Source organism: Capricornis sumatraensis, chromosome 21 (genome assembly GCF_032405125.1).
Source record: "Capricornis sumatraensis isolate serow.1 chromosome 21, serow.2, whole genome shotgun sequence".
Taxonomy (NCBI): Eukaryota; Metazoa; Chordata; class Mammalia; order Artiodactyla; family Bovidae; genus Capricornis; species Capricornis sumatraensis.
Genome location: NC_091089.1, coordinates 3,396,862 through 3,422,648, shown reverse-complemented (window position 1 = coordinate 3,422,648; position 25,787 = coordinate 3,396,862). Strand labels below are relative to the sequence as shown.

General features: G+C 59.4%; 1 protein-coding gene across 2 annotated transcripts in view; it reads left to right on the top strand.

Moving 5' to 3' along the window:
* NFATC1 (nuclear factor of activated T cells 1) overlaps positions 1–25,787 on the top strand; it is a 50,910-nt gene that overhangs the window by 2,373 nt on the left and 22,750 nt on the right. The window contains exons 1-3 of one of the 2 annotated variants that reach the window (XM_068993559.1): positions 2,216–2,306; positions 10,573–11,644; positions 21,989–22,148. In XM_068993559.1, coding sequence (XP_068849660.1) covers positions 2,216–2,306; positions 10,573–11,644; positions 21,989–22,148 — 1,323 coding nt within the window. Of the gene's footprint in view, positions 1–2,215; positions 2,307–10,572; positions 11,645–21,988; positions 22,149–25,787 lie in introns of those variants that run through there. The other variant, XM_068993558.1, reaches the window with a different exon arrangement.

The window sequence follows — 25,787 nt, the reverse complement described above, 5'->3', positions numbered from 1 at the left end:
CCAAGCTAAACATTTCCATCAAGACAGGAGTGTCTGCTGAATTGGCAAATAGCTCCAAACCATTTACAAGACGCAAGGCACTGGGGGTGCTGGTGAGGGGACCAGTTAGAAAAGCTGGTGAGGGGTCAGCTCCTCCTTGGGACAAAGCAGACCTAAATCCTGACCCTGGGGGACTCGGCCCACCGGGAAGGGTAAACCCACTTTCTCCAGAACAGAGCAGTCGAGAGAGACGTTTTGGTATAAACAGTGGGTAGAGGCTGTTAGTTTGTGTGTAAGTTTTTGGCGAGGGTGAGAAAGTGGCTGAACTTAAAAAAAAAAAAAAAAAAAGAAAAGAGAGAAAAATGAAATGCTGTGGCTTCTGAACGGAAAACAGAACTTCCATTTGCCTGAAGGTCAGCAAAAAAAGCAAACTAAAACAAAACAGCCCTCCAACATACATCTCAAAGTTAGGACTATTATTAGAAACTAAATCAGGCCAAAGTGAGCTATAGTTTATCACGGGAGAAAACCAGCCGTTTGAAAAGGTCCTGAGAGAGAGAAGAGGTTTGGGGGGTGCCGGGTGACTTCCAGGTTCTCTGCTTCCGGAAAAAATTGGTCCCCAGAGGCCGAGGGCCTGCAGGGCAGAGGGGAGGACGCGACAGGCAGGATTAGCAGCCGAATCGCAGAAACGGACCATTGAGCACCGCCTCCTTCCCCCGTGGGCGATCCTCTGCCTCTCCGCGCCACCCCCCTCACCCCGCCCCGCCGTCCTGATCACCTTTCTCGGGCTTTTCCAGATGTTGCTTTCACGGGGCGCCAAGACCCTGGGGAAGTCAGAACGGCTGGGAGAAAGTCCAGTTGGGCCGGGGGCGGGCTGGTCTCAGGCGGGCCTAGCTCTACCCGGACTTTGTGCGCACACGCTGCTCTGCGCCCCGGCCTTGGGTGTCACCCCCCGCGGGCTCCCCCTTTTCTCGCTCGGCCTGGGGGAGCTCTGGGGTCATTCAGGGGTGGTTGGCAGTCTACTCGTGGGCCCACAGGCGTTTGCACGCGTGTTTCAGGAATTTGAGGGACTAAAGTGAGCGGGGTTACAAAAAGGAAAGGTGGCCAGTTGGGCATCAACCTGCCGGTAGCAGGCCGCGCGGGAAGGCGGCAGCGCGGCCCGGGCGTCCCCACGACCTCCCACCTCCTGACTCTCGGGGAAGGGGTGGGGGGGTGGATCTGAGCTGCACGGGCCGAAGCGCAGTGTCGTGCGTGTGGGTTGGGAAGAAGCTGCTCCTCTGAAAGCCGGCCCTGCCATCCAGGGTGTTCTGAGCCGGCCGGGCCTGCGGGGCTTCGTCAGGACGAAGTGGGGGCTCCCTGTCCTAGGGGCGGGTGGCCGCCCGGAGGTCCCTTCGGCAGCTCAGCGGAGCCGCTGTGGTCAGGGCCGCGCGTCCCGGGCTCTGCGCCCCTCCCTTCAGCCCCCTCCCCGGTAGAGCCGCCGATGCCGCTCGCTGCGCCCGCCTCCCCGAGCGAGGCTGCGGGCGGGCGGGGGTCGACCGCCAGGTCCTGTCCGCACCCCCAGCTTCTGCCCACCCGGCTCCCGCCGCAGGGGTTCTCGGGCCGCCGGGCGGACGGAGGTGGCCGGAGACCCCGTGTGCCCCTCTCCGGCACCAGTGCACCCCCCGAGCGCAGACCCGGGAGGCACTCGGGGATCTCCCTCGCGCTGGGGGGCCGACCCCGAGAGCTTCCTGGGGGGCCCCGGGCGCGGGGAGCCGGGACGCCAGTGAAAGGCGTGCGCTCCGGATCGCGGGGAGAGTTTATTTAAAACTCGGAAGCCGGCGGCCGGCAAGCCGCTTGTTTATGTAAACCCGGAAACAGCGGGGGGAGGGGCGCGGCGGGGGAGGGCCGGGGGGAGGGGCGCGGGAGTCACGTTACCGAGGACGCGCGACCGAGCCCGGGCGCAGCCGAGTCCCGGCGGCGCGACCACAGGTGCCCGCGGCCCGCGCCCGGTCGCGCAACCCGGTCCGGGGCCCCGACACTAGACCCCGACCCCGGACCCTAGCCTGACCCCGACCCAGGAGCCCGACCCCGCCTCGACCCCAGACCCCATGAGACCCCGGACCCTGAATCTGATCCCGACCCTGACCTCGGACCCCTGACCTCGGACTCGGAACCCAAGCCCCGGCCCCCACCCTGGACCCCTGACCTCGAACCCCGACTCCGGCCCTGGCCCTCTGACCCCCGACCCCGACCCAACATGACGGGGCTGGAGGAAGACCAGGAGTTCGACTTTGACTTCCTCTTCGAGTTTAACCAGAGCGACGAGGGCGCCGTCGCGGCCCCCGCAGGTGGGTGCGCGGCCGGGCGCGGGGCGGGCGGCGGATCCGGGTCGGGAGGGGCCGGTCTGGAGGCGCGCCCGGCTCCCGCCCCTGTGCCCGGGGCGCCCCCCGGCCTCCGTCCCACCCTCCGCGGCGCCCGGGCAAAAAACAGGTCAAGCTGAGGGGCGAGCGGGTCGGCGGGGGAGGCCCTCTGGGGTCGTAGGGTCGCCTTGCCAAATGGGCTAGACTCCGGGCACCGTCCCGCTGGAGGGGCCTCCTCTTTAGGGCGCGGTGGGTGCTGCTCCTGTCAGGGGACAGGGCGCCAGGCCCCCGCGGGAAGGGGGCCAGGAGCCCCTACGTCTGCCCTCCAGGCTCCTTGTGCCATCAGCGCTAAAACCTCCCGCCCCACCAAGAAAAGTCCCAGGGGAAGCAGCCTTCAGGCCCAGCGACCACCGAGTTCGCCGGCCTTTTCTTTCTTTCATTTTCTCTTCTCTGTCAAAAATAAAGGTTCTACTTAAACAGGCAGCTGATGCAGGAACCCTCCAGCCCAGGGACGGGGTGTGTGCTCTCCAATAGGAATGAGACGTTGAGCAGTCACCCAGTTTTGCAGGAAGACTGGGCCTGAGCTGGAGGCCGCCCCAAGTGGATGGAGCCCGGAGCCCCTCCCTGCAGCCTGGCCCCCCACCTGTCTCTTGTGTCCCCTGTCAGCCTCCTTTTTTGTTTGTCTTCAGGACACTCTCTCTGGCCCTGCCCACGTGGCGGGGAAGTGGTGAAGCTGAGCCCAGCAGCTTGGCACCGTTGGGTGCCCAGCTCTGCAATGACTGTATAATATTTTCCGTATCATTCACCACCCCTCTTTTAAAACTGCAGCGTCCTGCTCGTTTTTTAAAAAAACAAATGTTCCAACCAGGCCAGTGTGGCCTGAATCAGTCCTCCCTGGATGGCCTCCCTTTTCCTCTTCCTGGGCTGTGGGTCCCCAGGCCTTTGGGTGGGTGGCAGCCAAGGCAGGCGAGGGTGGGAGAGCGTGGCAGTTTTCTGAACAGATGTGGGGCTCGAGGTGGAGGAGCGGGCTCCGCAGGCCTTCTGGATGCGCTTGGGTTTGGCTGTCTGGAAGCAGGTCTTGGCTAGGCTGTCTGGGCTGTTTCCACCAGCATGCGTTCTCCCTGGGTATCCAGCCCCCTTTCCAGTCTCCTTAGCAGATGTATCTGATGAGAGGCCTGATGTGTGAACTGCTCCCCTGGCCGCTCCAGGGGGTGAAAGCCGGGTGGGGACAGAGTGCCACGCGCATCCTGTGCCCTCAGGCTGTGCCGCCCCAGAAGGCTAACCTGGTCAGCGCAGAGGCCTGTGCTTGGGAGTCCCCTGGAGTCGGGGGAAGGCCTCGCACCCCCCTAGCTCTCTGCGCATGTCTGCTCCCCGGACGGCAAGCTGAGCAACATTCTCAAGGTGCTCCTTCAGCATCGTTGTCAAGTGGATACCCCCACCCACCCCAGCCTCCAGGGACCACAGTCCCAGGAAAGCCTCCTGCAGGAATGCCTCCGGGATACGGCACCTGGGGCCCAGCATTCACCGGGCCTTGGTGGAGGGGCATCAGGCAGCTGGAGAGAGCTCTGGGCAGAGACGAGGTGGTGCCTTCACCTTGTCATGGCATTAGAAGAAAGCATCCCTTTTTATCTATCTATGTGAGAGACACTCATACTTTTTATTACGACTATTTTAGAACAGGTTTAGGTTTACAGCAGAATTGAGAGGAAGGTATGGAGATTTCCTGTGTACCCCCTGCACCCACAGGCACAGCCCCCCAACTATTGACATCTCCCCTAGATGGAACGTTTGTTACAGTCGATGAACCTACATGGACACATCATCACCCAAAGTCTGTAGTTTACATAATGTTCCCTCTGGGTGTTTAATCCTGTGGGTTTGGATGAATGTGTAATGACATGTGTCCACCATAGTGGGGTCATTCAGAGCGCTTTTGCTGCCCCACCCCTGTTCATCCCGCCTCCCCGGCCCCCGACCACTGACCTGGTCACTGTGTCCCTAGTTTTCCCAGAGTGTCCTACAGTTGGGACGCTGGACGCAGAGGGTGCGGCCTTTTCAGATTGGCTCCTTTCCCTCAGTGGCACTCACCTTGCGTCTCCTCCAGGCCTCTTCCTGACTTGATGGCTCTAGTGCTGAATAACATCTCGTCTGGATTGGATCACAGTTTATCCATTCACTTACCCAAGGACATCTTGGTTGCTTCTAAGTTTCAGAAGCTATGAATAAAGTGCAGTCTTCTTGTTCTTATTAAATACTAACATTAAACTGTAATTATTGTTAATGGTTACACTGTTATATTAAATTTTTCAGCTCTGAATGGGTGACAGAAATGACTTCACATTATTTCTGGGATGAACTTGGACAGAAATAAGTGAATGACTGACCAACTCTGAGGTTGATTGTGAAGTGAGGTGACAGAGCTTGGGAGGGGATTTATACTCAGCCCAAAATGGGCACTTTCTCAAAAGGACTCAGCCTTCCCTGACCACAGGGCCCCTCACCCTCACCATTCTGAGTGAGAGTGGCATCTTCTCACCTGTCACCTGTCGCTCATGCCACCTCTTGCTCTAGAGTGAGTGACACCCCCGCGTTCGAGGAGGCCTGGGTGCTGGGGTTCCTTATGTGCAGCGAGCTTGGCAGGTGCCGATAGTCAGTCACCATTTGTTGGAAGAAAGCAAGCGGAGTTTTAAAAATAACCCGCCCTGGTCTGGGCAGGGTGTTGTTTGCCCAACAGGGGCTGCCCTGGCCCCACTGGGGAGGAGGCTGGCGGGGGGCTTCCCTCCTGGGGAGGCTTCCTGCTGCTGCTTCCCTCTGGGTCTCAGGAAATAGCTGCTCTGCTGCGGGCCGGGCGGGCGTGGCCCCGCTTCCCGCCCCGGGCTCCTGTTTTCTAAGTTATTTTGGCCGCCCAGCTGGGGCTGTCACCGTGGCAACGCAGGAGGAAATGGGCGGGGCCTCCTGGCCGCCTGGGGGCGGGTCCCTCGCCCGTGCCTGGTGGGGGCTCACGGTTGTTGCGTGAAAGGGGACCTTTCCTGAGAAAAGGAAGACTTGGGAGTTTTTATTCTCAGTGCCCTCTCAGTGCTGGTGGTGGCCTCGAGACCCCAGAGGCCCACGTGTCCTGCTCGCTCGCAGCCCTCCGGGCCTCGGGCCCAGAGCCCAGCGTGCCGGCCAACCCGGGGCCACGCAGGCCGAGCGCCGCACCTGCGCCTCCAGCCGGCGGGCCCGCGCCCTCGGCTGGCTCAGACCTCCAGAGACACTCCGCCGGCGTCTTCGTCCAGAGGATGTGTTAGTCCTCCGTGGAGTTTGTCGGAGGAAGCGGCTGGGGCGAGTCGGCCTGGGGATGTCTTGGACCCTTAGACGAGGGGCCTGGACGGGGAAGACCTGAGGCGCGAGGCTGGGCTTCGGAGCCGCGGGCCTCGGGAGGCTGAGACGGCCGGCTGCTCGGCCTCTGGAAACGTCTGCCTTGCAGGTGGCTGACTGGCCCTCAAAGACGTGTCTGTCCGTCACCCGCGGGCCAGGCCGCCCCTGCTCAGTCAGCGGCTCTCCACAGAAAGGTCCTGGCGAGGAGTGGCTTTGTTTTGCTTTGTTTTGTCTCCACTGCCTTATAGCGAAGCTATAATCTAGCCCTGTGGGGCCGCGCCTGCCACGGGGAGAGGAGGCCTGGCGAGGCGTCGGGAGGCCTGGCCTGGCTGCCAGGCTGCTTCCAGTTCTATTTCTAGCTTCGTGTCCTGCGGTTCAACCCCAGCAAATGCTGAAGGGGATGTTCCTTAAAATGAAAAACAAACGTCGCGTGTCGCGTTCCCTCTCAGGGTCTGTGACCGACGGGGAGCGAGGTGCTGTGTCGATGCAGCCACGGTGGGTGTGGGGGAGCGCGTCCGGCAGTGCATCCGCGTCCCTGCCGCTCCCCGGGAAGGGCGAGCGGTCCTGACCTCACTGGCAGGGAGGGCCTGAGCAGTCAGGAGCCTGCCAGGACGCAGTTGGCCGTAGTGGAGGTACACCAGGCAACTTTTTTGTTGAGCGTACAGTGAAGTGTTAGTTGCTCAAACGTGTCTGTTCTTTGCGACCGGGAGGATAGTAGCTGGCCAGGCTCCTCCGTCCATGGGATTCTCCGGGCAAGAATACTGGCGTGGGTTGCCGTTCTCTCTCCATGGGATGTTTCCAACCCAGGGATCAAACCAGGGTCTCCTGCACTGCAGGCAGGGTACCGGTTGTTCAGATCTAGCACAACTGAGTGGTTCTGGAATCAGTGGTTTTTCAGAATGAGAGGAAACACTCCTGCTCATGCTGGCCTGTTGGGCGTGCTACGGGTGGAGCTCACCGTGGGCACTGGACGGGCCGAGAGCTACACTTTGTCCCCTGGGTCCACGCGGGCATCCATCTGTGTCCACCAAGAGGTCGGGGTCGGCCCTGGAGGCGAGGCTGTGTGTGTCTTCAGAGATGAGGGACGGTTTTATGAATGTCCATTACGTTAAGGCTTCTTGAATAGACTCTTCCTGGTATTTGCCTAGACTTATGCGCTGTAAGTTAATGACCCTCCTTGGTGGGCAGCCAGGCTCCGGAGGTGGTGACAGAGTCGTGGGTGCCGAGCCCTTTGGTGCTGCCTGACGTGACGTGAATCAGCCTGGGCATCTCAGGATTTTAAGAAAGTCGCTGAAAATATTTCCATCCCATGTAAATATAATCCCTTTGAATAGTTAAAGAACTCAGATTTGAATACGGTTCAGGTGGGAAATAAGCCCAAATTGGGTGGGAATGGGGCGGGGGGGAGCAGGGAGATGCCCCCCAGGGCGGGCAGGCCCGGGCGGCTGGCAGCAACCTGTGGGTGTTTGGTCCTGCAAGGGAGGTCTTCGTCTCAGGCTCCGGCTGAGCTCAGAACAAAGTTCAGGCACTTAGGAGTTTCGCCTCATAGTTTATTAAAGGAAAACTCGTGCAGAGGGGGTCCTGTTTGTGTTCTAATAAAGGCTCATGCCTTTCTTTTCCTCACTGAGCCGTGGTTCTCTACAGACCTGGGTTAAACAGTGGCCCTCCTGGGAGGCTCTGGGGGTCTGACCCTTGCGCCGGTCTCCCCATCGGGCCACAGGCCGTGGCGAGTCCTGTGGGCAGGCGGTGGTGGGGCCGGGGCTCGCTCTGCTAACTGCAGGATTGTCCTTCGAATTCTTGGAATTGCCTTCCTGCCAACAAATGGCAGTTCAGGGGTCGGATCAGCCGTAAGTCCTGAAATAAATGGCAGATTTGCATCATACTGTTTGGCGGAGCGGGCAGCCTGGGATCTGTTCCCTAGACCCCGTCAAGGCCCCGCAGGCTCTGGGAGCTGCAAGTGGCCTGCCAGCCCTCCGCGCCTGGTTTGCGTGCTGTGTGCGCTTCCTGCTAGGGCTCCCCTCCTGGAGTTGGCAACTTGTCTTTAAAATGAAGTCCCTTCTTCTCTGAGTGCTGCAGTCTGTGAGCCACGGTGGCCCCAGAGTGAGGCATCCGGTTTGGGGCACGGTCACTCCTCCCGGAGCAGCCAGGCCTGGGGGCTGCGCCCCCCGGGGGGCCTGCGTGGTGTCCTGGCCACCCGGGTGGGGCCACCTCCAGGACGGACGTCATGGAGGCGCTGGAGTGCGCTCGCCTAGCAGCTGCTGCCCCTGGGAAGGGTCCCCCGAGGTGCTGGGCCAGGCTGGCCTGTCCCTCTGCTTCAGGGCAACGTGTGACCAGCACGCTGGCAGAGGGGCCCGTGTGTGGGTGGGGGGCAGGGGCCAGGGTGGGCGACCCCACTCCCCGAGATGGAGCCAGGTGCTGCGCCAGCGGTCGAGAGACCCGCCTGAGAGGAGGCCCGTCCTCACTGACCCCCGCGACGTCTTCGTGACTCACCCGTGGTCTGGGGACACACCGAACACGGCACAGCCACGTGTTGAGAAATCCCTGCCATGTTCACGGGTAACACGATTTGTTGATATTCCGCTCGTCGATCACAGTCCTCATCGCATCTCACTGTCCAGGTGGTACTGCTGGACACTCCAGCCTGGCTGGCCGGCCTGCTTTTAGTTGGACTGGTTGACGACTGACTTCTTGCCTGAAGCCTCACCAGCACTGGGAACGGTTGTTTGTTTTCTGGACGAGCAGCTCTGGTCCGAATAGTCTGGAGAGTTGGGCCATGGTGAAGGGGACCCTCCGAGTCGGAGGTCTGTGTACAAGGCTGGGACGTCCACGTGGTGTGCACCGCTCTGTGGCCAGAAGGGGCCCTTGGTCCTGCTGGGTGCGCCTGCCTTTGGGAAGAACCACAGAGCCGTGCTTAGGCTCTTGTAGTAACGAGGATTCCGGCTGACGCCACTGTCCAGTCGGTCCTGCCCTGAGGGTCAGACCCTCAAAGGGGCCCCGGGGCCTCCTGTGGGAGGTGCCCCTACCTGCTGCCCCGGCCCCTCTGTTTCCAGGACCTCCGCCGGCCCAGGTTGAGGTGGGTGTGTCCACACCTGTCCTGAGCGCTCCCTGCAGGGTGGGTGGGTCTTCCAGGGCCTCAGCGGCCTGACCTGTAGCCCCCCGGCCAGCTGCTTCTCAGAAGTCTTGACCGCCTCTTCTGGACATGCCTTTGCAGGGTTAACTTCCTGGAGATTTTTACAAAGATGGTAATCTGATTCTCACCATGGTTTTTGTGTTGAAGTGTCGGTGAGACTGCGGGTGTTGGTGTGAGGAGGTTGAGGGCAGCTTTGCCTGGCAGCCCCAGGAGGGTCCATCCATCCCCCTCGGGAGTGTGGGGGTGGGTGGGGGTGGGGATGGCGGGGCTGGTGGAGTGGGGGGGGGTGTCTGCATATCCGCTTACCCCCCCCCCACCCCCGCCTCCTCCCCGCACCCTGGAGCTTCGATTCCCTCAGCTGCAGTTTCCCGCTCTCGTCCCGCTCAGCCTCGCTCCGGGGCCATTTAGATTCCAGCAGCGACTCTGAGCATCTGGACGCCTTCTCCCCGAAAGATAGGCTGCCTGCGAGACCTGGGGGAAGGGCGGGCCTGCGTGCTCTCCTGGCCTGCCCTGTTAGAGGGCAGCTGAGAACAATGTTTTATGGGACGGTACTTCAGAGTGTAAAAGCCAGAGCTCCTCACTAGCAAGGGTGGTAAGGGCCTGGGTTACCAGAGGGTGGTCGCAGGCTCCTTCTGAAATAAGCGAGAATGGAAATAGATCTCCCCTGATGTGGGAAGCTGGACCCGTTGTCGTTGGTAAATCCGTGGTGTTTGAGCCTGCGGTTCGAGGCCCCTGAGCTCTAGGGTCTGTCCAGGCAGGTTCAGAAGCCTGGAGGCTGGATGAAGCGTCTCCCCGGGCTGGTGCGCTGGGCCGGGGAGGTGGTGTAGGGTTTCCTCAAGTGGCTCCATTATTCAGAGACCTTGGGAGACTCGGCTCCAGGCTGCGGTCACGAGGAACCAGCAGTTTTGAACCGTCTGTTCAAATCGGAAATCCAGGCGTGTGGTTTGCTGCTAAAAATGACTAATTACGCTAGTAATGATTTCTTACACATATTTTACTGAGGGTATAATTAACATGTAAAGAGCTAAATTATGGTTGTACATCAATACCCTCTGCTTCGCTTTTCTGCTGAAAGGATTCCTGGGCCCCAAGTCGCTGTCAGAGGCTGGGTGAGAGGCCCGGAAGACTGTGTGCTCACCTCAGTGCTTTCTTTGTGTCTGGTGATCAGTCTGTTACAACATCCTTAAACGTCCCGGTCCCAGGATCTGACACCCTGGGTCTAAACCCCGTCCATCTGTTCATTGAACAAACCAGCACCGTTTGGACTGGAAACAGGAGTGGACCACAGGGCGCACTGGGGTGGCTCTGACACCCCCACCCTGAAACCCGTGGTTTCCTCTGGTGGAAGACACGATGGATGATCAGCGTTCCGGGGGGGAAATAAAGTGGAGAGGGTGACGTGCGTGCCGGGCTGGGGGCTTGGGATTGGGATAGGGTGGTTGGGGGAGGCAGTGTTTGAGTAGAAGCAGAAGAAAGGGGCCCCGCGTGCGGCTCTTCAGCAAGGACGTGTGGGCAGACGGAAGCCCCAGTGGGCGCGTGACTGGGCGTGAGGCCACAGCTGGAGTGGAGAGAGGAGGGCCAGAGGGGCAGGGGCCCTGAGGGGGAGGCCAGGGCGGGCGAGCAGTGGGGTCATCTCAGTGGCCTGCGGGGTCGGGAGGTCAGGGTTGCGGGTGGGGGGCCCGTCTCAGTGGCCTGAGGGGTCGGGGTCAGAGGTGGGGGGCCCCACACCCCTGGTCCAGGCCCTCACCATCTCCCTCTTCCCTCCAGAGCACTACGGCTACGCTGCCCCCGGCCTGGGTGCAGGCCTGCCCCTCTCTGCGGCACACCCCTCGCTGCCTGCTCCATGCCACGACCTGCAGAGCTCGGCCGCGGGCGTCTCCACTGTGGGGTACGGCGGGGCAGTGGACAGCGGGCCCTCCGGCTACTTCCTGTCATCGGGCGGCATCCGGCCCAACGGGGCACCAGCCTTGGAGAGCCCGCGCATCGAGATCACCTCCTACCTGGGGCTGCACCACAGCAGCAGCCAGTTCCTGCACGAGGTGGACGTGGAGGACGTCCTCCCCAAGCGGTCCCCGTCCACGGCCACGCTGAACCTGCCCAGCCTGGAGGCCTACCGTGACCCCTCCTGCCTGAGCCCCGCCAGCAGCCTGTCCTCCCGAAGCTGCAACTCTGAGGCCTCTTCCTACGAGTCCAGCTTCTCGTACCCGTACGCGTCCCCGCAGACGTCCCCCTGGCAGTCCCCCTGCGTGTCTCCCAAGACCACAGACCCCGAGGAGGGCTTCCCCCGCGGCCTGGGGGCCTGCGGCCTGCTCGGGTCCCCGCGCCACTCGCCCTCCACCTCCCCCCGCACCAGCGTCACCGAGGAGAGCTGGCTGGGGGCCCGCACGTCCAGGCCCTCATCCCCCTGCAACAAGCGCAAATACGGGCTCAACGGCCGGCAGCTGTCCTGCTCCCCGCACCCCTCGCCCACACCGTCCCCGCAGGGCTCGCCGCGGGTCAGCGTCACCGACGACACCTGGCTGGGCAACACCACGCAGTACACCAGCTCGGCCATCGTGGCCGCCATCAACGCCCTGAGCACCGACAGCAGCCTGGACCTGGGCGACGGCGTCCCGGTCAAGGCCCGCAAGACCACGCTGGACCACTCGCCCGCGGTGGCGCTCAAGGTGGAGCCGGCGGGCGAGGACCTGGGGACCACGCCGCCCACGCCCGACTTCCAGCCGGAGGAGTTCGCGGCCTTCCAGCACATCCGCAAGGGCGCCTTCTGCGACCAGTACCTTTCGGTGCCGCAGCACCCGTACCCGTGGGCCCGGCCACGGTCCCCCGCGTCCTACGCCAGGTGAGCGGCGGGCGGGCGGGGCCGCAGCCTCCTGGCACCCCTCTGCCTTCTCTAGCCTGTGTCTGTGTCTGAGTCCCCCTTCCTCCGGACTTGGTCACGTGGGCTGAGGGCCAGAGACCTCGTCTTCACATGTTCTGTCCTTCCTAAAGGCCAGTGCCCAGACGAGGCTGTGCTCTCCGGTGCTGGAGGGACTTTCGGGCATATTCTCTGCCGTCTTGGGACTTACGAACACGTGGGCTGGGTTTTTGTTTTGCTCCCTGTAAAGCCAGGCCCGGCTCCTGTCTGTGTTTTCACCTCCCCTGCTCACACCTAATTGCTGTCACTGCACAGTCGGCGCAGATGGGGCCCTGCTCACAATTCCCCAGAGCAGCCCGCCCGCCTGCACCAGCCCCGCCAGCTTGGGAGCGACTCGGTGCCCCTCCCTGGAGACCGCCGCCTGGCGGGAGCCCCAGCTCCTCCGAGCTGCAAGCTGCCTCTTGGGCTGTTGATTTTTCTTTTTAACGGTGTTGGGGCTGCTGCTGCTGCCCCATTGGGTCCCCTCACCCAGCCTGGGGTTTTTATTTTTAACTAAACAGCTTTCCCAGCAGGTGGACCACTAATGACCCCTAGCAGAGTGCTTTCTGCCCCAGGACTCCAGTCAGGTGTCGGCCATGCGCACAGGCCCTCCCTGGAGGCCCATGCTCTACCATGGGCTGTGGCTGCCTCCCAGGAAGAGGCTCCTGCCTGTGGTTTCAGTGTTCGAGGCTTGTTGCTGTTCCTGTTTGCTTCTGGAGGCAGGACTGCGCGTCGGCCTCGTGGCTTCCAGCCGTCCTGTCCAGACCTTGAGGAGAGTGAATCAGGGTGTTATTTGTTACAGAGCTTTCTGTGTTCTCTTCAGAAGCCCCCTTTTTTCTAAACTAAAGCTGTAGTTAGAGCTGTAAGTGGACAGTTTAGTTCTCGGTGCCAAACCTGTACAGAAGCCTGTGGCAAAAAAGCAGTGTGAGGGGTGAGTTTCTAAAGCTGAACGCTTCCTTTCCGCCAGCATGGGTAGCAGTCGAGAGCCAGGGGGCAAGGGGCCATGACGGCTCTTGACCGGCTTCAGAGTGCATCCACATAAAGTTCAAAAACCTGGCGTTTCCAAAGTTACTGTCAAAACATGTATCTTGGAACGTTCATTCACGAATGTGGGGGTTTAAAAAAATCCATTTGGAGGCATTTTAGAATGTAAGAATTTTTATTCACGCTCTTTATAATTATTATTTAAATAAAAAAAGAATACGTCAAAGCACTCTTCTCCAGTTTAGAACAAGGCTTCAGTGAACTCGCATGGTGACGTTGGTGTGAAGGTCCTAAGGGCTTGCAAGGAGACCCTGAGCCCGTATCTCCAGGAGCCGCTGGGACCCAGCCCCACTGACAGGGCGGCTTAAACAGCAGATGTTCCTCGAAGTCTGGGGCTTGGAGCCCACGGTCCAGGCGTTTGGCCCCTCCTGCGGTCATTGGACGGGACCGCTTCAGGGACTCGCCCCAACTTAACGGCCCCTATAAAGACTGAGCCTGCAGGCACGGGGGTCTGCTGCCGTCCTGTGGTTAGGATTCCACCCTGGAGCCTCTGGAGGAGCAGCTCAGCCGGTGACCCCAGGTGGATGGGGCGGCTTTCTCAAGCCCCGGTGGTGGAGTGCCCGTGGGAATGCGCGTGGTTCTGGGGGTTGTCAGTGATGGAAGGCACCAGTGCTGCCCCATCTCTGCTCAGGGGTCTTGGTGACAGCTCCATGGGCTGAGTGCCCCACTCTGTCACCCAGTCCAGGCCCCCTTGGGTGGGGTCCCCCAGCGCTCCTGTGAGCTCACGCCAACAAGCCCCACACTTCCTCCCGGGCTTGATGTCAGCTTTTCCCATTGTTTTGGTTCCATATCAAAATATGTTTCCTGGTCCCTGGCAGTGTTTTCCGTGTGATCTTGTCCACGGGTGCCAGGGGCCAGCTGGAGAAGGGAGAGGTCAGGCCGTTGCCCTGAGGGGCGGTGACCACACTTCCTGCCCTCAGACACTGCTGCGCGTGCCCAGGGACCGGGGCAGGGAGGGGGCTGGCACCAGGTGTCAGCAGGTCTTGGGCTGCACGGCCGGGTGCCCAGTGCTGACAGGCTCCGAGGTCTGGGATGGACAGTTTATCAGGACAGATCCATCACCACCCCCGTGGGAGCGGGCAGCCCCTCTGGGCACGTCCACATCTATCCTGCCAGCGAGGGGAACTTTTTAACGAGATGTGTGCGGTGTGGGTCTCTTCCCGAGGAACGTGGGGTCCATGGGATCACTGCCGCCCAGCACGCGCGGCCCTCTGTTCTGCGTGGAACCTCCCGACAGTCTCATGGGGTCAAAGATATTCCTGGTTCCTGCCACAGAAGGGGTTGTGTTTGTGAAATCAACAGCGTTGTTGGACAGAAGTTTGTAGCTTTTAAAGAAGAGTTTTGATGTAGAGCCTCGGAAAATCGTGCTCTTCTCCTGAAGCTTGAGAGACGCAGAGGGGTCACAGGTGACCCGCCTGAAGGCTGTCTGCCTGATGGCTTTAGCCAGGCCACAGGGCCCTCTCCAGGGAAGACTCCCCACCCCTGGCGTTGGATGAGAATAAGCAGGTCCGCCCACAGCACTGACAGCGACGCTGCCCCTGGCCGTGCCGGAGAGGGCAGAGATGGCCGTGGATTGACTCCTGCTGGTGGCTTCCAGGGGCTGTTGTTGTCCCGGAGGTGCTCAAGCGTAAGCCGGTGTTGGTTAAAGCGAATGCACTGGAGCTCCTGCCCCGGCGAGGGTGTCCTCCTTACCCAGGGCCCGCTGCGTGCGTTCAGGGAGCTCGTCCCCCCTTTGGAACGGGCTCGCGGAGAGTCCTGACTTCTGACGTCTCCGTGCTGTCTCTGTGCCCAGCAGAATTTCTCGATGTGCCTTCAAGGGGCAGGGTTACATGAGGAAAGGACTGGAAGGTGCTGATCTGGGGAGGCAGAGCATTTTGAGACACGCCGTTTCTGACAGCAGCAGCGTCGAATTAAATCACTGCAGACGAAACTTTGCTTTGTGATCTGAGCATTACTTACTTATTTCTTTGTTAGCAACGTCCCGAGGCTTGGGGCCTCTTAGTTCCTGGAACAGCCCCGCACCGCTGGCTGTGGAAGTGCGGTCATAACCACTGAGTCCAGGAGAGCCCCCACTGCGGGGTCAACTTCCTGAGGGGCGCGGGCATGTGATAACCCCATTGCTTGTTGTGGGTTCAGCGACCCAAGGGGCTGCGCCTCCCAGTCAGTGTGTTTCAGACACGGTTTCTTCTAGGTTTTGGGTACAGTTGATGACTTTAATGATATCCGTGACCTTCGTGCTGTGCCCAGGTCTTAGCTCCCAACCTGATGAAGCTACAGCTGATTGACTGCATCTTTAAGTTAAATGAATATTTCAGAGTTTACCCTAATTTGGAATAAGATTAAATAAAGCTGTATGCTGGTAACAAATCTAATCACACATCATTCCGCTGGAATGACTGCTCTGGCCCCAGCCGTCTGCACTCAGGCAGTTTGCATTGGGTCAGCCCACTCGAGGTCTTGGATGCATTGCTTCTGGGTTATTTTCCCTTTTCTGACCTGGCTGAGGAGCTCGTCATCTGGAGGTCACAAAAGGAAGCTCACCGGGGACACCCCTGGCGGTCCTGTGGTTAAGACTTGGTACATCCACTGCAGGGGCCGCAGGTTCAATCCCTGGTCCAGGAACTAAGGTCCCACATGAGGCAGGGACAAAAAAAAATTTACACCCTTCCAATAAAAGGAAGCCACTGACAGTAAGCTTTAGAAAGAAGCCAGTGAGTGGAGTGGTCTCCATACGTGCCCCCAGCGCTTACAGGACTGGGGGCCCAGTGCCCGTGCCACTGTTCAGGCCCCGCTGGTAGCGGATAGGGCTGGACTCAGGCCATGATTGGCAGCCCCCTGGCTGGACCCCCTGGGAGACCCTGCTCCCAGGAGTCGTGATGCGTTTGCTTGCTAGGTGGGGGGCTGTGGCAGTGTCGAGTGCTGGGATCTCTCTACAAAGCCCATGTCCTGCTCCCAGGGTGTTGGTGGCTGCTCTGGGAGGTGGGAGGCTGGCAGACCGAGGCCTCAGGAGGCAAGAGGCTGACCGTGGCCTCAGCTGTGCAAAGGCGTCTGCAGGTGAACTCGGTGGCCAGAGTCGGGCCTGAGCTGCGAGTTTCTGCAGGTCACGCTTGCTCACTGCAGGAGAGATGGTCTCAGAGGCCCAGCCCCTGGCGCCCCATGGAGCAGGCTCTCCTGGCTCCTCAGAGTCCACCGTGGACCCTGGACACAGCGCCCTAAGCGCTGACTTCTGGTGGGAAGGCGTAGCCTGGAGGGTTCAGCCGAGATCTGCAGGTTTGCGGCAGAGGCTTCTCTCTGTCTTTTGGTCTTTCCTCGAGATGCAGGTGGAGGATTCGGGCCTGATTGGTCTCTTTTTTCAAAGATTCATTTATTCTGTGTTGGGCCATGGGGGCCTTTGCTCGTGTGCCTGGGCCTTCTCTAGCTGTGGCGAGCAGCATCTCCTGTCTCTGGGCTCTCGGGCTTCTCGTTGCACCGGCTTCTCTTGTTGCAGAGCAAGGCTCCAGGCGCAGTAGTTGCAGCGGGCTTAGCTGCTCCGTGGCACGTGGGATCTTCTTGGACCAGGGATCGAACCTGTCTCCTGCGTTTCACAGTGGATTCTGTATCACTGGACCACCAGGGAAGCCGATTGCTTTATTTGATGTTATCCTGTGAATGTCTGGTAGTATTAGCTGTGAAAAGGAGAACAAGGATCTCAAGGACTTTTGGATTCCTGGAGAGGATCAGTTTGAGTCTTTGTGGCTTTATACACTGATTTTTGGGAGAAGGCAATGGCACCCCACTCCAGTCCTCTTGCCTGGAAAATCCCATGGACGGAAGAGCCTAGAGGGCTGTAGTCCATGGGGTCACTAGGAGTCGGACATGACTGAGCAACTTCACTTTCACTTTTCACTTTCATGCACTGGAGAAGGAAATGGCAACCCACTCCAGTGTTCTTGCCTGGAGAATCCCAGGGGCAGGGGAGCCTGGTGGGCTGCTGTCTCTGGGGTCGCACAGAGTCAGACACGACTGAAGCGACTTAGCAGCAGCAGCACACTGATTTTCAAGTCGAGCCTTAAGATCCGTGCTGGTTGATTTTGTGGATAATCCAAGTGCTCAAAGAGTTTTGCTTTTGAGACTGGACAGCTCCTGGCCTGTTCTTGTTCTGACCCAGCTGGCCGTGGCATGCGTGTGGGGCTGGGCTGCACTCGGGGGTCTCCAGTCTTGAGTTTCCCAAACTGGTAGGAGCCTGACCAGGAGGAAGTGTCCAGTGACAGCATGCACCAGTGACCACAGACAAAACAGAACTCTTTCTGTCCAGACGTTTTCCTTTGAAGAGAGCGCGGGGCACTCGTTGGGGCCCTAGGCACCTGCAGCGCACCTGGGTCAGGCGGCCAGGGAGACATGGGGCTCACCCCGCGGAGGGTGAAACTTAGTCACGTTTAAGGCGAGGCCTTCTGTGGGCATTAATGGGCCTTCGTTGACAGCTGTTTCTTGGGTTCATGAGCAAAAATGTATGTGTCGTGATAGGTTTGCTTTTTGAATAAATGCTTCTAAAATAACCTTCTGGAAGCTGGGGCTTCACGCCCAGCCTTGAGCTGATTTTTGGTGAAGAAAGTAACTGCCCAGAGGCTTTGCGTCCAGGTCAGTTAGCGGGCACACGAAACGCTGGTTAGTGCCGCGCCTTGCCCCAGTGCACTCAGCCACGGTGCACCTGTCACTCCGGCCACACCACTTCCATGGCCTGTCCAGGTGGACGGCCCTGCTCAGGCTGTGCGAAGGTTTAAGCAGCTGTTCCCGGGGCGGCCAGAAGCATCGGGATGCGAGCCTGTGGGGCAGGGCCTGAGAGGCCTACGTGAGCTAGGCCTGGGTTTTTTGGGGGTGGGCGAGGGTGCGATGCAGAATAAGGATGACGGGGTTTTCCAGAAAGCTGGAAGAAAGTCCCTGCAACTCGGAATTGTCCACACCCTGGTTGGTGGAGCCCCTGAAAGCAACAGAGTTTTGTGAAATTCCTGAATCCGAGGTGGTGGCCTCACTGTTCTTGCTCTGAAAGTTCCAGGTCTGTGACTGGACTCAGGTTTCTGAGCAGGCCTGGGCCTTGCAGACGGAGCCCCTGAGGGTGTGAGAGGACGAGCAGGTGGCTTCCGCCCACCAGCACCCCCCAGAGGCTCGACCCCATCTGAGCCCCCCTCCCAAGGGCACAGGGACACGTCGGGGACTCTGGGGACTGAGCTGGCGCTCAGAAGGGGTCCAGGCAGTGTGACCTGGGCAGAGCCTCCTGGGGGAGCCTGGGCCTTAGGACAGGTGTCTGGCCACAGTCTCAGGGTTGGGGTGCTCTGTGTGTGGCACCCTGAGGACAGGCAGGGGATACGTGTGTCACTGGCCCCCTTGTACGTTGCTGCCCAGCTCTGCCTCTCGCCTCCCATCCACCCACCGATACCCTGGTAAAAGCCCTTCTCCAGCCTCCTCCAGGCCGCCGGCCCCCTCAGCTGGTCCTGTCCCTAAGTCCTCTCAGTGCAGAGAGGGCTGTCCCGAGTCGGGGGTGACAGCCCACAGTGTCCTGAGACCTGGGTGAGAGCTCCTCTCTGAACAGCCCCCGTTGCATCCCTTCCAGGCCCATCAGAGGAGCCCAGCCAGCTTTAGACTCAGGCCTTCCCGTGGTTGACCCCCAGCCCCTCCCTGAGGGCGGTTCCCTGGGCCCCGAGAACCAGCGAGGGTCACCACGGAGAGATCAGCTTTGCCCGGCAGCCCTCCAGGAAGGTGACCTCTCAGTGGGAGCAGCTTTCTTGCCTGGACTCTGCCTGTGGGCGGAGGGTGGGTTGGGCCTCCGGCGAGGTGTGTGGTCCCGGCCCAGCCTCGGCTCAGAGCGCTCTGGGAGCCCAAACACTCTGCTTCATTAAATAGCTGGGAACTGAGCCCGTGACCTTTTTTAAAATTAAAGGAAAAAAGTCAAATCAAAGTGAGTAAGTCAAGCAGCCCTTCCCTTGGCTGCGACCCTGGGAAAGCGCATTTCTTTCAAGCTTGGGGTGATGGCCTTCCCCTCTAGGTCTGGTCCCCTTCGGGTAGATTTGAGCCCTGCCCAAGTTCAGAGTTTGTATCTTCAGGTCTTTTAGAAACAGCTGAATTCTAAAACCTTTGCAGTTTTCTTCTAAGTGATAGGTCCATATGGGCTTTAGCTCTCAAAAATTCAGCGTTGAAAGGACTCTACCTAAACCGTCTGCTTGGAAGAGCAGCACCCCGCCTCCCCCGACCCCAGGTGTCTACACAGAAGGAGAACTTCACGGCACAGGGCTCCCTGAGGCTCATCTGTGGCCCCTGGCCTGGGGTATGTGGGCAGCCGTTCGGTGGGAGCTGTTCTTAGTCGTGAGTGGACATGGCCTTTCTGTGGGAGGAGGTTCTGGGCGCCCAGGCTCAGGTGAAGCCAGACGAGGGAATGGTCGCCGAGCTCACAGGCTGAGAGCAGGAACGTGGAAAAGCGGGTGGCTTAGGGGGTTACAGCTAATAGTGTTCCCTGTGGCATATTTTTTAATGTCAGTAAACCTAAAGGAACTTGAGTGCCTGCCGGGTCCGGCCTGGAAGATCACCATGGAGACTCAAGTGTGTGTTTCTCAGATATGCTCTTTCAGTTTGTGTCACAGAAAAACAGCCTTGTGCAGCATCGGAGACTAGTCACGGTGCCCACACCCACCCCTAACAGACGGAGGAACTCGTGGCCCACCTGCCTGCCCCCCACCCACGCCTGTTACCAGACCTTGGTGACCTTTCCAGTGACACTCAGTGTGCGTCTGCCAGAGACCGGGGCTCAGGTTTAGACGCGAGTTGTGGCACCAGGAGACATCACACTAGACACTAACGTGGGATTTAAATAATCCCTTGGTGTCACCCAGTGAGTGTTCAGACCCCCTGACCCGTGGTTTCCCCGAGGCTGTCGGTGTCCGGCTCCATGCCTCCCGGTCTGCTCAGGTGTATGAACCATTGTTTCCCCCGAGCTCAGCTGGAGGGGCTTGGCAGGTCCCAGTCCTGGGCCTGGAGTCGCTCGTTGCCTGTAGGCAGATGCATATGAGATGTCAGGGGACACTTGGAAGCCTGGACACTGTGGTGGATGTTGCCACTGGGGGTTCAGGTGTTTATGTGTATGTCACCACCTCTGGAGTGCCCGTTAGTATTGCAAGAAGGTGCTACCTCAAGTGCCCTTCCCTATGAGGCTTGGCCCAGGTTACAGCCAGCAGGCCCCATGCAGGGGGCCAGACCCCCAGGAGGCATCAGGAGCCCCTAGGGTTCGTGCCCTGTGATGGAGGCTGTGGTTCTGTGCCAAGGACATGACCAGCAAGGCCGCCAGGGTCTCACACTGGATGATCACCTCTCTGGTATCGATAGTGGTGGTGGTTTGGTCACTCAATCCCGTCTGACTCTTGTGACCCCATGGACTGTAGCCCGCCAGGCTCCTCTGCCCATGGAATTCTCCAGGCAAGAATACCGGAGTGGGTTGCCATGCCCTCCTCCAGGGGATCTTCCTGACCCAGGGATGGAACCTGGGTCTCCTGCAACACAGGTGGAATCTTTACCATCTGAGCCACCTGGGAAGCCCTTTTATATTTGTATAAAAAGGCAAAAAGATATACAAGGGATATATCAACAAAATAAAACAGATGTGATACCCTGGCTTTTCTTGAAGAGGATGAGGTGGTTGGATGGCATCACTGATTCAGTGGACATGAACTTGGGCAGAATCTGGGAGACAGTGAGGGACAGGGAGGCCTGGCGTGCTGCAGTCCATGGGGTCTCAGAGTCAGACACAACTTGGCAACTAAACAAAACATCATCTCTTTTATACGGAAATACTTAGAGACGCACACCCAGTTGTGGAGGTAGTCTCTCTGGTTGATTGTAAGACACATGCGTCTGTGTGTGTGGAGAATGTGAGACAGCTCCTGTTTGCACGGGTCAGCTGGGCGTCAGATGTGGATTTAACCGTTTCTTCGTTGCATCGAGTGTAATCTTTTAAGAAATCAGATCAGGCTGGAGGTGAGTTTGACGTCATCCGTTGTGCTCAGCAGGTGGGGCTGAGGCACGAGACAACCTCCAGGCGTTCGGGGTCCCGTGGGGGCTCCACTCCAGGTCGGGGGTACCCGAGGAAGGTGCTCCGGCGGCAGGGCCGCGAGGCGTTAGGATGGTGCAGCGGGCGCGTCTCGGAATGTTTCTTCCAGGCTGAGGCCTTTTCCCTGAATCAGAGGTACATTTACATTTTTGTGGAGCTGCCAGATTCATGCTGAAAATTTCCAACCTCAAACAATAATTTTAATTGTCTGTGTGTGACAGTATTTACTTTGTGAGCCATTCTGACTTTAAACTGCGTGCAGCCGTGTTGCTGGCCCTGTCAGTGACTCAGGAGCAAGTCACTCCCCAAGTCTGTCTTGGGCCGTACTCGAGCGCCGAGCAGCTCTGAGGCCTTGCCCTCTATGGACGGTGAGGAGTGGACCCTTCAGTCCTCCTCCATGTCTCTGTCTGTCTCTCAGTCTCTTTCTGTTTCAGTTTCCTGGGAGTCACATGAACCTACCTGCTACTTGTTTTCCTCTGTTTCTCTTCTGTTTACAGCAGAGGACAGCCTTTTCACCTAGATGGACAGTATGTATAAGGGAACAGATCAGTACGCTGGATGTTCTGAACGGAGACATGGCCGCCTCCCGTGGGCCTGGTACCACTGCCCCGGGGGACCGGAGGTTCTGTGGCCCGATCTCTCCCCACTCCTTTCGCAAACCTGCCTGCTGCTGCCTTGGATCTCGGGTCTTGCTTGTTGTGGATCGTGGACGCGGGGCTGGGCGAGGTTGCTGCAAACCCATCGCCTTATCAGGAGCCCCCACCATGTGTCAGGTCTGCTCACAGCTGGTTTGTGGGCAGAGGAAATGGGAACCAGTCTGCCCACTTCTCAGGTCAGGCTGATAGAGCTGTGACTTTTAAAAGATCTGTCTTATTGGGGAGGTTAAATAATTCTTAGGCCTTTCATGAAGGAAGGAAAATATTGAGGGCCAGGTGTGGAAGAGGTTTCCATTGTACTCAGGAGCCTCGTTGTGAAGAGCTGGGCGGATCTAGGTGTCCGCCACAATTAGCTGGCTCTCAGCTCTGCAGGTCTAACTGCTGCTCGTGTGAGGACAGTGGCCTCACCGACGGGAGTTTCAGACCCAGCCGGAAGGACACGCCGCCCGTCCGTCTCAGGCCGGGTCTGTGGGCGCGGGAAGCCGTCCATGCCTCTAACACTCTGTGTGTCCGTTTCAGCCCGTCCCTGCCGGCTCTCGACTGGCAGCTGCCGTCACACTCAGGACCCTACGAGCTGAGGATCGAGGTGCAGCCCAAGTCCCACCACCGTGCCCACTACGAGACGGAGGGCAGCCGCGGGGCTGTGAAGGCGCCAGCCGGGGGCCATCCCAGCGTGCAGGTACCGCTCCGCTCCGACCAAGCCCGGCCCTGCTCAGGGAGGTGCCAGTTCAGCCCAGAGGCTGCTCTGTGGCGACAGCCAACAGCTCTTTCTGTGTTCTTAAAAAACTCTTCACCTCCCAGCCAGTTTAGCTGAATATTCTATACCCAGTCGAGGCCCAGTCTGCTCGGTACAGGTAGGCAGATCAAGGGTGCGCAGCCTGCAGCCCCTGTATGGCTGTAATGCTGGGGAGGAGGCTTCCCTTCAGCGAGGGGCAGGGCGCAGGGCGATACCCCGGAGACCATGGGGTGACCACTGTAGTCCTGGGGGCATTGGGAGGGCTTCCTGGATAGTGGTGTTGGGGTGACCAGCCTGGACCTGGGGGAGCTAGGAGGACCCGCTGGATGGTGTTGCTGGCAAGTGTTTTTTCACCAAGGAGGGCAAATGGCTCTAGCTTTTGCTTGTGACTCCTGGTGGGGGCTACAGTGACCCGGGCACAGCCAGGCAGCTGCTTTGTCCAGAGGGATGCTGCCCCATACCCCCGTGGGTCCCTGAGCGTGCCTGACTCAGAAAGGACGGGCGGGAGAAGCCAAGGAGAGACAGCGTGCCCAAGGAGGTGCCCTGTGGCCAGTGGGCAGCGTGGGCTGGGGCTGCCACCTAGACTAGGCTCTTAACAGACGTGACCCTGGTGCTCTGTTACTTCAAGGTGTCCTGGAGTAGGAAAATCTTAAAGAGAATAAAAATAGCTTTGAAATAAGAGTGCTCCACTTCCCAGGACCTTTCTGTAACAATCTGTAAGAATGAATGTCCGGGGCTGGTTGAGCCACGGAGAAGCTTCCGCTCAGAATCCCCCTCACTCTTTCGTCCAGCTATGTGGCCCTTCATCCCTGATTCCTGCCGTGGGCACTGCACAGCCAAACCACATGCCGGGCACCTTGCACCCTGCGTGAGGACAGGCGGAGGCCTTCCGCCCTGGGGAGAGTCAGAGCCCAGTCTGAGGGCCCTCCACCTGCCCCCAGCCCCACGAGAACAGCCCCTCTGCCCGACCCCTGCTCGGAACCGTCCCCCAGCCCCCAGGTGTCCCTTCCCTGCCCACGTTCCCACCTCCCAGGGCTGTTCCCCAGACGTGGCCACGGTCCCTGTTCCCGAGCAGCCGTCAGGAGAGCCTTGGCCGAGGTCACCTCGGGCTATGTTCAGATTTGTCCCAAGCTAGGTCTGTCTGGACAGGTTCCGCTCTGGTTTGGAGTTTTCAGAGGCTGATTCTAAAGACTCTGCTTTCCTCTCCGAAGCCTGGGACCCTTGGAGGCAGTGGCTCCCAAAGTGTGGTCCCCGACCTGCAGGGTCGTCCTCACCGTGCCCCTTCAAGGTGCGAGTTCTCTGGCCTGCCCACCCCCCTGGCCCCAGAGCTGGGCCCTGGGGCTGGCGTTGGGGCGCTGGCTGGGACCCACCACCTGTCAGCTGGGAAGGAAGGAGCAGGCACCTGCCACAGGATGTCAGGGCCAGGGCAGCGTGGGGGAGGAGGCTGGGAGTGGGGTGGGCTCGGGCACTGCTCCCCTGCACACACCCTAGGGGGCCAGCTTGCATGGCTGCAGGCCACCGTGCTGAGCTGGTGCTCAGGCCTCACCCGCCTTGCCACCGTTCTCCAGCCCCAGAGATAAACCTGAGCTCCCAGGTGAGCTGTCCTTGTGGATGGCAGCATTCAGTCACACGTGTGACACCACCCGCCGGGCCCTGTGCTGTGACCTGTGACAGTCCTACCGGACACACATTTGCCATCTTGTCCCCAAGCGCGGCAGGCCTCGAAGTCCCCCACTCCTGTCTAGGCCCCCACCGCGACCTGAGCTCCCAGCCCTGTCATTTAGGGAATGGTGCAGCCGGGAGGGGAGGCAGCAGGCGCTCCTTGTTTGTATTCTACTCCATTTGGATAAAAAAAAATAAAGCTGGTGAGGGCAGGAGGGTGCAGGGACAAGTGGCCGTCCACCAACGCAGCCATCAGGGCCTGGAGTCTGCGGGATGACGTTGGGGCGATGTTCGCAGCCACGCGCTCGTTGCCAATCAATGCCCACTTGGTTGGTGGCTTGACTTAGAAGCACAGCAGGGGCCCCATCAGTGCCCAGGCTGTGGCCTTTCAGGTCCTCCCGGGTGGAGGCAGGTCGGCAATGCCTGCACTTAGCCCAGTGGCATAAACATAGTGTTTATGGCCCCTCCCGCTATGGCTTCCACTGGAGGAAAGTGTGTTGCTGAATGGAAAAGACGTTACATTACAGAGGCGAGGAAATAGCTGTTAAGTACAGAGAAATGAAAATAAAGCAGCAGAGAAAGAACAGCCGAATGCCCCCTCCCTCGTGTGTTCTGTCGGCCAGGGGTGCTGTCCTGCAGGGCAGGGAGCCTTGTGCGGACTGGGCGCTGCGGAGATGCTAGGTGCTTGGCCGTGGCCCCGAGCGAGGGTGTCCGCGTCCTTGGTCTGCTGGCCACGGTCCTGGGGATGTGCCCCCCACCCCCGGCCAGGGCCCCAGGCTCCCATCCCCACCGGGCAAGTGTCTGAGGCACGAGATGCTATTACCCTCTCAGTGTAGAACAGAGAGAGAGCTGAGATGTTCTGGAGGAATTCTGGAACTTGAAACAGTGTTTGAAGTATCTTAAGCATGAAAGTGTTAGTCGCTCAGTCATGCCTGACTCTTTGTAACCCCATGGACTGTAGCCCACCAGCCTCCTCCATCCATGGGATTTCTCCAGGCAAGAGTACTGGAGTGGGTAACCATTTCCTTCTCCAGGGGATCTTCCCGACCCAGGGATCCAACCCGGGTCTCCTGCATTTAAGGTGAATTCTTTACCGTCTGAGCCACCAGGGAAGCCCCACCCAAGCGTGAATACCCCAAAATGACTCGAGTTCAGTGTGGGTGGAATGGGGGTGGCTGTAAGTGGTGAGGCCCCCCCGCACCATGCAGCCGAGAGAGAGAGGAAAGCTGGCCCCCAGAAATGTCAACCTCAGCCGGTGTCTCCCACGAGGGCGAGTCCTCTGATCTCGAGGCAAAGAGGAGCTACGTGCAGGGCTGAGGCAGCAGGTAGGAAGAGGGGCTTTTAGGGTTTGTTTTCTTTTTCAGTTAGTGGACCACAAATTGGGTAAAAATAGAATTTGCAGATAATTATAAAACAAATGAAAATAGAAAACTCTCTCCGTTGCTGTGAAAGCCGGGTAACCACAAAGTCTTATTCTGCGCTGAGTTATTTTAGCACATCCTCCGACAAAGCGGCTCCTCCCACCAGGGCGTCGCAGCCTTGGCCAGGCCGATCCACACGTCGGGGAACCAGCTGCCTCCCTGGGCCCTTCTGCGGTCAGCTGGTCAGAGGGAAGCCAGGTTTTTTTCCCAGAGCATCCAGGCTGTCAGTCAGAGCTGCTGTCATGCGGAGCGGGGAGGAGGCCAGCACATGTATGGGCTGGACAGGGGCTTTCCTGCCCGCCTAGGACACCTAGCTCATCGGGTCTGAGTCTGCGTCCCCATGCTTGTTGTGAAGTCAGAGGCCGGGACCATGTGCAGGACACAGGCCCCTCTGTGCCCAGACGTGGGGCGAGCTGCCCCCCGGGGACCCTCCCCTGAATCTAGACGACAGCAAAACAAGAACCTTCTTTCTAGGCAGAATCAGACTGTAATCTTAGAT